This window comes from Colobus angolensis, unplaced genomic scaffold, assembly GCF_000951035.1.
Source record: "Colobus angolensis palliatus isolate OR3802 unplaced genomic scaffold, Cang.pa_1.0 Scaffold657, whole genome shotgun sequence".
NCBI classification, from domain to species: domain Eukaryota; kingdom Metazoa; phylum Chordata; class Mammalia; order Primates; family Cercopithecidae; genus Colobus; species Colobus angolensis.
This window is the reverse complement of record NW_012120232.1, coordinates 44,868-55,880: the sequence shown is the minus strand read 5'-3', so window position 1 is coordinate 55,880 and position 11,013 is coordinate 44,868. Positions and strand designations below refer to the sequence as shown.

The window sequence follows — 11,013 nt, the reverse complement described above, 5'->3', positions numbered from 1 at the left end:
AAAAAAAAAAAAAAAAACTGAAAACTTTTACAAATACATAGACATTAAACAACACACTCTTGAGTATGCTCTTGTTCAAGGGTTGAAATAATTAATATTGTGAAGATATCCATACTGCTCAAAGTAATCTACTAATTTAATGTAATGTTTTTTAAAATTTCTCATCGCATTTTTGAAGAAATAGAAACAGGAACCACAAAAGTATATAAAATCTCAAGAGACAATAAAATACCCAAGAATCTTCCCCCCCAAAAAAAAGAAAAAAAAAAGCAATGTTAAAGGCATTACAGTTCTTGAATTCAAAACACATTACAAAGCTACAGAATTAAAACAATTTGGTAGGAGCATAAAGGTAAAAAAAAGGTTGACTAATAAATTAGAATGCAGTACATATATAAACTTACACATATATGATCATATGAAGAGCTATTTGCATACCAATAATTATTGTAGGATTGTCACTGAAAGCACATAAGTAAAAACAATGCAAATTTCTGTCACCAAACTACTCAGTAGATATAATTTGAAATACAGAAATATTGGAATATCACCCAGGATTGAAAAAGCAGGAAATATTCTAACAACTATAGAGACAAAGCTAGAAGACATTATGTAAAATGAAATGGGCCAGCCACAAAAAGATGGAGATTGTATGATATATATAAAGCAGTTACACTCTTAGAATCAGAAAACAGAGTGGTGTTTGTGAAGTGTGACAAAAATGGGAAAAACTGGTAGTTGTTTAATATGTATTGAGATTTAGTTGTGCAAGATAAAAACATTCTAGGGATATGCTGCATAACACTGTCAATATAATTAAGATGACTAAATTGAATATTTAAAAATACTTGATTATAAATTTTGTTATGTGTTTTTGACAAGTAAAAATAAATAATACCTAAAAAAGATAGTTATGACAGTTTTCAAATTATCTCTCAATCCAAATGTTTCCTCCCACACAAAAATATGGATTCAAAGATAACTAAATGTTGAAATTAGGAGAATTTTTATGACTGCTCACCTAGACAAAATTAAACAACCATTCACAACAAACCTGTATCAGAAAAATACAAGTCATTAAAAAAACAGGGATAATATTTATAAAGACAGATAATTATATTGGCAGTAGACAATGATTATGGCTAATTTACAGTTGATTTTGCTCCACACTGTCTTAAACTGCAGAGTTAAATATTGTCATACACAATTAAAATATAAACTAAAACATCAAAATACAATTAACTGGTGTGAGGTGGCACATCCTAAAATATATAACACAAAAATATTAAATTGCAAAACAAAATTAAAACATGGAATGTAAAACTTATCGAACGTCATCAAGTATGTCAATATATTCAAGAAAGAAATATTGGAAGAAGAATATAGGAAAAAAAGTAATAGAAAGGTTACCTGAAGACATAAAAGGCAGAGTACTTCCCAAATTTTGATGTAATAAAAAATTTTAACCAGTAAGACTTGATTTAAAATTATTTTACTTCAAAGAAAAAATATAAATACTTTCCAAAATAAGAGGTCGGCTGGGTGCGGTGGCTCACACCTATAATCCCAGCACTTTGGGAGGCTAAGACAGGCGAATAACCTGAGGTCAGGAGAGTTCGAGACCAGCCTGACCAACATGGAGAAACCCTGTCTCTACTAAAAATACAAAATTAGCTGGATGTGGTGGCACATGCCTGTAATCCCAGCTACTCAGGAGGCTGAGGCAGGAGAATCGCTTGAACCCAGGAGGCAGAGGTTGTGGTGAGCCGAGATCACGCCATTGCACTTCAGCCTGAACAAGAGCGAAACTTTGTCTCAACAACAAAAAAAAAGCACATGAAAAATGAAATATTAATCTGTTAATAAATACACAATATAAAATAATTTGTAATAACAACTGAAAAATACAGAGGTATAGTTTTTGTATTTAATTGAAGTTGTTATGAGATTAAAAATATTGGCCGGGTGCAGTGGCTCATGCTTGTAATCCCAGCACTTCAGGAGGCTGAGGTAGGTGGATCATGAGGTCAGGAGTTCAAGACTAACCTGGCCAAGATGGTGAAACCCTGTCTCTACTAAAAGTACAAAAATTACCGCGAGCCTGTAATCCCAGCTACTTGGGAGGCTGAGGCAGGAGAATCACTTGAACCTGGGAAGCAGAGGTTGCAGTGAGCCAAGATCACGCCACTGCATTCCAGCCTGTGTGACAGAGTGAGATTCCATCTCAAAAAAAAAAAAAAAAAATTGTTTTAACTTTAAGATGTTTTATGTAATCTCCATTTTTCATGACCATTATGAAAATAATATTTATAGAATGTATGAAAAAAATTAAAAATAAAGCATGTCCCTACACAATTTAAAATTTAAATTGAAGAAAACAGAAGAAAAAACATACCTAAAGGAAACACATAAAACAATAACAATAAAACTGATAATAGTAACTTCATTTATTTAAACAATCATTTTAAATATAAATTAACTAAACAACTTAATAAAAAGAAATGTAATCCCAGTATTTTAGGAGTCCAAGGTGGGCTGAACACTTGATTCTAGGATTGCAAGACCAGTGTAGGCAACATAACAAAACCCTGTCTCCACAAAAAATACAAAAAAACTAGCTGAGTGTGATGGTAGTCACTTGTAGTAGAGCTACTTGAGAGGCTGAAGTAAGAGGATTATCTGAGTTTGGGAGGTTGAGGCTGCAGTGAGTTGTGATTACAACATTATGAGCCAGCCTGATTGACAGAGTGAAACCCCATCTTAAATATAAGTGAATAAGTAAATACATTTAAAAAGAAAAAAAGAAAAAGTCTGAATGACTTAAGAAAAAAGCATACAATATGCTGCCTATAAGAGACTAATTTTAGGCCTGGCATAGTGGCTAACACTTGTAATCCCAGCACTTTGGGAGGCAAAGACCAGCCTGGCTAACATGGTAAAACCCTGTCTCTACTAAAAAAAAAAAAATACAAAAATTAGCCAAGCATGGTGGCACACCCCTGTAATCCCAGCTACTCAGGAGACTGAGGCAGGAGATCACCTGAACCTGGGAGGCAGAGGTTGCAGTGAGCCAGCGTGGGTGACAGAGCAAGACTGCATCTCAAAAAGAAATAAAAATGAAACTCATATTAGCATTGAGTCAAATAGGTTGAAAATATCAGAATGGGGAAAATATCTTTATTCTATACAAATAGTAACCACAATTGGGTGAGTAGTCATAATTATATTAGACATAATATGCTTTAAGTGAAGACTAGCATGAGACAAAGATTGATATTATATAATAGTATAATGAGTTAATCCACCAGGAACATGTAACTATTATATTTATCTATATGTATATGCATATATAACAGTAGGGCTTCAAAATATATAAAGAAAATATTTACAAAAGTGAAGCAAGAAATACATAGCAACATAATAATTACAGACATCAAGACCCCATTTTCAATAATAAATAGTTCAGATAAAAGATCAATAAGAAAACAGCAAACTTAGAAAACATTATAGACATTAATTTTTTTACATACAGAAGAATACCTGAGAGCGGATAATTTATAAAGGAAAAAATGGCCAGGCGTGGTGGCTCACGCCTGTAATCCCAACACTTTGGGAGGCAAAGGTGGGTGGATCACCTAAGGTCAGGAGTTCGAGACCAGCCTGGCCAACATGACAAAACCCTGTCTCTAATAAAAACACAAAAATTAGCCAGGCGCAGTAGCAGGCACCTATAATCCCAGCTACTCCAGAGGCTGAAGCAGGAGAATCACTTGAACCCAGGAGGTGGAGGTTGCAGTGAGCTGGGATCACACCATTTCACTCCAGCCTGGGCAACAGAGGAAGACTCAGTCTCAAAAAAAAAAAAAAAAAAAAAGGTTTATTTGGCTTAGTTTGACAGACTGCACCTGTACAAGAAGTGCATGACAGCATCTGCTTCTGGTGAGGATCTCAGGAAGCTTACGATCATGGTGGAAGGTAAGAGAACTGGACATATCACATGGTCATAGACAGAGGAAGTATGAGGTGAAGGAGCTAGTTTCTTTTAATGAACCAGCTCTCATTTGAATTAAGAGTATAAACTTTTTGATTACCAAGAGGATGATGCCAAGCCTTTCATGAGGAATTGGGCACCATAGCCAAAACACTTCCCACTAGGTTTTATATCCAACATTGAAGAGTACATTGCAGCATGAGGTTTGCAGAACATAGACATGCAAACCATATTACAGACCAACTAAGCTTAACAGACATGTACAAAAGTTTTCAGTCAAAAGCAAGAGAATGTACAATTTTTTTTTTTTTTTTTTGAGACAGAGTCTCACTCTGTCGCCCAAGCTGGAGTGCAGTAGCGTGATCTTGGCTCACTGCAAGCTCCGCCTCCCGGGTTCACTCCATTCTCCTGCCTCAGCCTCCCAAGTAGCTGGGACTACAGGTGCCCACCACGATGCCCGGCTAATTTTGGTATTTTTAGTAGAGACGGGGTTTCACCATGTTAGCCAGGATGGTCTCAATCTCCTGACCTCATGATCCGCCTGCCTCGGCCTCCCAAAGTGCTGGGATTACAGGCCTGAGCCACCACACCCGGCCCAGAATGTACAATATTCTTATTTGTATCTGGTGTATTCTGTTAGGAATCATACCAAGTCTTATGAAATTTAAAAATACCAGTGAACTGCAAGGGCTCATGAGACCAAGGTGGGAGGATTACTGGGCCAGAAGTTTGACACCAGCATGGACAACTTAGTGAGGCCCTGTTCCAACAAATAATCAAAATATTATCCAGACATGGTGGTCCCATAGTATGTCTGTAGTCCCAGCTACTCAGGAAACTGAGGTGGAAGAATCACTTGAGCCCAGGAAGCTGAGGCTGCAGTAAGCCAGTCATGCCACTGCACTCTAGCGTGGGTGACAGAGTAAGATCCTGTCTCAAAACAATGACACTTCAATAGATTTAAAACTGTGTATTTTATATAATGGGTTTTTACAACAATATTTTAAGAAAAACTGAAAAAATATAGAATTATAAATCTTTTCAAAAATTGCCTCAAATCACAAAAGTGTTTCTGTCACACAAAGGAAATATAAATTCATCATTAAACACACAGTGAAAAAAGATGATTTCCATGACTACTTAGACAAAACAACCATTTAAAATCAGCTAAGAAAGAATATAAACAAGATAAGCTATAACCAAAATTTGGGTCATATTTATAGATAAAACACACACATATACAATCTGATTGTAATAGACATATGGCTAATTTATTTTTTAAACCCCACATTGACTTAAAAGTGTACAGAATTGCAAATTGTCTAAAATTACGTAAGTAAAACAAAACACCAATAATCTGATGTTAAGAAACCTACACTGAAAAACCACACTAATATGGAACTACAAAACAATAAGAGAAATGTTTATTCATGAAATCTTTTTTGCAACATTGATGTACCATTAAGAAAGAATTTGTCTAGATAACTGCAATATTTAACTGTGTACTCATGGAAGACAGGTATTTTGAATCAATGGCACATGTTGTGTGGCAGTAAAAGTTCAGAGAAAATGCAGTATAATCATAAATAGAAAATGCTAATGAGAAAATTTTAATAAATGAGCATGTAAAAGGAAGTGGAGATATTTCTGATATTTAAAATATATGCTATTCTTACACAAAATAAAACTTCTGTAACCTGACTTTAGAAGCAAAGAATACCCTTACACTGCTAAATAAAGAGAAAATAAGTATATGTATGTATATATTTGTGTATGTAATATATATTTATATGTGTAAGTATGTGTGTGTGCACACGCACAGAATATGGTTAGAGTCTCTAATATATAAAAGAAGTATTTGAGAATAAATTATGTTATTACTTAGATATAGGCTGAAGAAAGTGGGTGAAAATCTTATAATTTGTTTATACTGACAGCTCAAATTTGTAAGTAACTATTTTAGTAAATATGGAATGCCTACTAATTATCTAATTTACTTTAGGCATAACTTGTAAATGCTAGTATATTGCCCTAAATGTCTGAATCTAAAGTTACAGACAAATTTAAAGTAGGAAATAAAAAACAAAAATATATACAGAGAGTAACATCAGTAAAATGGAAAAATAAAAGGTGCCCTATTTTCTTATACCCCAAAAGCAAAAACATTTATCAGCTATCTCTGACCAAAAAAAAATGTTTATGAGAGAGCCAGGCATCATGTATCACACCTGTGATGACAGCTACATGGTATATTCAGGTTGAAGAATTGCTTCAGACCAGAATTTAAAGACCAGCCTTGGTTATAAAGCAAGAACCCATCTAAAAAATAAGTGCCTTTAAAAACAAACAAACAAAAAAGAACAAAAAAATAGAAAATAAATAAATAAATAAAAAATAAGTGCCTTTAACAGAGTTCCGAGATGCAGGGAGGGAGTTATGAAACTGCTAGAGCCAAAGATTGAGAAGTGTTCCTTTTCAGAAGGCGGGCCCTCATTCAGGAGGCAAACTACAAGACCCCTGTACTTGGCTACAGACCAGGAAATGGCCCTCCCAACTTGGTCCGACTAAGAATTCTGAGCTTACTCTGTCATCACCTCAAATTTCTCCTAGTCACAGTCTGCGAGAGGTCTTGTCTTTCCAGAGGCCTGGAGAACACCTATTTGTAGCCATGTAGGCAGGCCTGCAGACCTTGGCCTTTACTGTGGTCCCTGAAACAGTTCAATGACTCAGTTCCAGCTCCCTGATCCACAGTTTATGGTCAGTTCTGCCTGTAGACATAAAAACCCACACAGTGGCTGGGCGTGGTGGCTCATGCCTATAATCCCAGCACTTTGGGAGGCAGAGACGGGTGGATCACCTAAGGTCAGGAGTTCGAGACCAGCCAGACCAACATGGTAAAACTCCATCTCTACTAAAAATACAAAATTAGCCAGGCATGGTGGCAGGAGCCTGTAATCCCAGCTACTTGGGAGACTGAAGCACGAGAATAGCTTGAACCTGGGAGGCGGAGGTTGCAGTAAGCCGAGATCACGCCACTGCAGCCTGGGCAACAAAAGCAAAACTCCATCTCAAACAAACAAACAAAAAACCCACACAGTGACCTGGAAAAATCCTCGCTGGTATTCAGTGAAAGCCACACTCATCCACATCCTGATATAAGGCCCACCATATGCAGACCCAACTGCAAAAACATGCCCTAATAACTGCCCTACAGAGCAATGTCCTGAAGGACATTCAGCCTATCCAAAACTAAAATGGGAATTAAAACTATCCAAGCTTCTAGTAACAAGCTAATAAAGGTGGACCCTAGTGCAGACCCAGCATCCTTGTGACTAAGCTACAACCCATCTCCACTACAAACCCAGAGGGCATCCCATCACCTGGGGGATCAACAAAAGAAGATCTTTACCTCCTAAAATTAGTTTATAAAGAGGTTTTTGCTCTTTCAAATTCACAGACACCAGTGCAAAACTATATTGTGCCCATTGTCAACGCTTTTATCATAGCACTGAAAGTATGTGGCAAAAGAATTAGTTAAAAAAAAAAAAAAAAAAAAAAAGCAGCCAGGCACGGTGGCTCACGCCTGTAATCCCAGCACTTTGGGAGGCCAAGACGGGCAGATCATGAGGTCAGGAGATCGAGACCATCCTGGCTAATGTGGTGAAACCCCGTCTCTACTAAAAACACACACATACACACACAAAAAAATTAGCTGGGCGTGGTAGCGGGCGCCTGTAGTCCCAGCTACTCAGGAGGCTGAGGCAGGAGAATGGTGTGAATCCAGGAAGCGGAGTTTGCAGTAAGCTGAGATAGCGCCACTGCACTCCAGCCTGGGTGACAGAGCAAGATTCTGTCTCAAAAATAAATAAAAATAAATAAAATAAAATAAAACAACATTGAAATTGAAGACAAGTAAAAAGTTGCTGTTTGCAGATCATATAATCTTACATATACAAAACCATAAACAGTATACATTAAAACCCTTCAAAACTGATAAATATACTTAGTAAATTACCAAAATATAAAATTAACATACAAGTATAAATTATGGTTCCATCCACTTAAAACAAACTATCTGATAAAACAGAGGAAGAAAACAATCCTATTTACAATAGCATTAAAATAATATATTCTTGAGAACAAATTAAACCAAGGAGGTAAAAAAAATTTACAATGAAAGAAATTAAAGACACAAATAAATTTTAAAATATTTTATGAATATGGATTGAAGCAGTAAATATTGACAAAGTACCATGTTTTCCCAAGTGATCTATAGATTCAATAAACTCCCTATTGAAAGTCCAGTGGTATTATTTTTACAGTAATGAAAAATACAATTCTAAAATGTACATGAAACTACAATAAACTTTGAATAGCCAAAGCAATCTTGAGGAAAAAGAGCAAAGCAGAAGAACATCATACTTTATAATTTCAAACTATATTTCAAGACTATAGTAATAAAAACAGAATGGAATGTGCAAAAAAATGAATAAATTTTTAAAAACCCAGTGGAACAGAAACCACTACTCACACATTTCAGATATGATGCAAAAAATAACTTTAAAAACAGTCTAACATAGAGGTTTTCAAAATTATGCAGATATATGTGTCCCCCAAAACAAAAGAGTCAGATTGTGCAGTCTCTTATATGCCATGAAAAGAACTTTGGCTCTCACTGTGAACTTGAAGGAAGATCACTGAAGGGAAAGCAGAATCCTTAGAGAATTTAAAAGCATAAGACAGAAGATGCCCCTATGTAAGAGCAAAAGAAAAAAAAAAAAAAACTCAGGGTTTCCAGAAAGTATTTCCTTTGGAATACAGCTACCCAAATCACATTTTAAGGACTGGCTTTTTATTTGACCTTTGACCTTTCATCTTTGTCATCTGTTGTATTCACTTTCACTCTCACCTACCTGGGGGTCTGGCTACCATCTCATGTCTTTTTATATTCCAGGGCTCTTTTTTTTGCTCCAGACAGGTGATCAGATATGGCTTAGAGACAGCAATACCTGTTTTATTAAAAATAAATAACATGAATCTTAATCATATTCTCCAATTACCAATCCAGTAAGGTGCTCAGTAAAAAGGATGTAATAGAATAAATACTAATTTATAACATAAATTTCTAAATATTTAGAAAATATTTTAAATGTGTAGGTTTTAAATTTTACTATCTGGTACTATTGAATCAAAAATTGGTGTCGGAAATTAGATTTTAAGGCATGGGCAACAATATTGCATGCCACTAAATTTCTGGAATTATCACTAATCTAGAGTGAAAAATACAGATTAGCTCACTAATGTGAAAAGCTCAGGTCAAAATGAAACATCTTGAAGGAATTATTTTCTACACAAATCTCAAATATTTTCTTGAAAACAGAGATCTGAAACTCATTTATGCAAAGCATAAATTATCAGAAAACAGTTCTAAAAAAAGAGAAATAAAACATTTAGAGTATATTAGGAATTATGTATTGAAGTTATTCTCACCCAGGAAGACCAGGTTTCTGTAGTTCTCTAACAACACATTCCTATATAAATCCCGCTGTGCAGTATCCAGGCATTGCCACTCCTCCAGAGAGAATTCTATGGCCACATCTTTAAATGTCAATGGTTCCTGAAAAACACAAACACACACACACTTACCAAGTGGCCATGAGCTGTCACTGAATTTTTTTTAAAATGTATAGGATAGCCGGGTATGGTGGTTCATGCCTGTAATACCAGCACTTTGGGAGGGCAAGGTGGGCAAATCACGAGGTCAAGAAATCGAGACCATCCTGGCCAACATGGTGAGACTTCGTCTCTACTAGGCCAAGCATGGTGGCTCATGCCTGTAATCCCAGCACTTTAGGAGGCAGAGGCAGATCACCAGAAGTTGGGAGTTCAAGACCAGCCTGATCAACATGGAGAAACCCCATCTCTACTAAAAATACAAAATTAGCAGGGTTCGGTGGCGCATGCCTGTAATCCCAGCTACTCGGGAGGCTGAGGCAGGAGAATTGCTTGAACCCAGGAGGCAGAGGTTGTAGTGCGCTGAGATCGCTCCACTGCACTCCAGTCTAGCAACAGAGTAAGACTCCGTCTCAAAAAATAAAAAAATAAAAAAATGTATAGAATAAAAAAAGTATGCTAAATATAGACAGATGAGAGGGCTACAGATAAGAACAGTTTAACGTGGTTTAGAGAAATTTTCATTGTGTTTATATTTACTGTTTTGTGACTTGTGGGAAACTACTGGATCCACAGGAATAGAAAATATGTTGCTAAATGGAATGTCTCTGCAAGCACTGGTTTAATAAAAAATTTTAAAAATTAGGACACTAAAATGCATACTTTTTTTTCCCATTTATCTCCTTGTGGAATTCGGAAATTGTTAGCACCCACTCTAGAAAGGCACCAGCCAAAACTCTGATCTTTTCTTATCAGTTCTGTGAGGCGAGACTCCAGAGTGGGGCCAGACCTAAATAAGGCCTCCAAAAAGGGTGAATATGAATAGAACTGGAGCTGGGAGTAAACCCTATATATTACTCTGCTCATCCCATCAACTGTATAAATATACTAATTAGTCATTTAAACAAATTTCCTATGGTTTTCTAGGGTAATTTTAAGATAAATACGCATTCTTAGCAAAGTAAAAGAAATAAAAATATTTAAAACTCTTGGGTCCATAAACATTCATTCAAATGATGACCTCAGAAGTCACAACAATATAAAGAAAGTGGCCCAAATAAAGCCCACATGTTTTTCCACACATCTATTCACTTAATTCAACCATGTATTCAGTTGCTAGTCTAGACTAACTGTTCCTAGATGGTAGGGACCATGACTGCTTTATCTATTTTTCTAATGGCCATAGGAAATGGTAGCAATTAGTTTATCTGCTTGAGTCTCCAGACCTCCTCCTTGTTTTTTACCCAACTACCAGGAAACTGGGAAACTCTCAACTGGATACCAATCAAAGACATCTCTTGTATGAGGGGAGGAGCAAACACAGGATGACTCATTTCTCTTTTTTTTTT

The 11,013-nt window shown here is 36.0% G+C and overlaps 1 protein-coding gene across 1 annotated transcript in view; it reads right to left on the bottom strand.

Moving 5' to 3' along the window:
• ZNF107 (zinc finger protein 107) overlaps positions 1–11,013 on the bottom strand; it is a 43,949-nt gene that overhangs the window by 8,368 nt on the left and 24,568 nt on the right. The window contains exons 2-3 of the mRNA XM_011925710.1: positions 9,482–9,608; positions 8,905–9,000 (exon numbers count right to left, since the gene is read on the bottom strand). Of these exons, the coding sequence (XP_011781100.1) occupies positions 8,905–9,000; positions 9,482–9,608 (223 nt within the window). The remainder of the gene's footprint in view (positions 1–8,904; positions 9,001–9,481; positions 9,609–11,013) is intronic.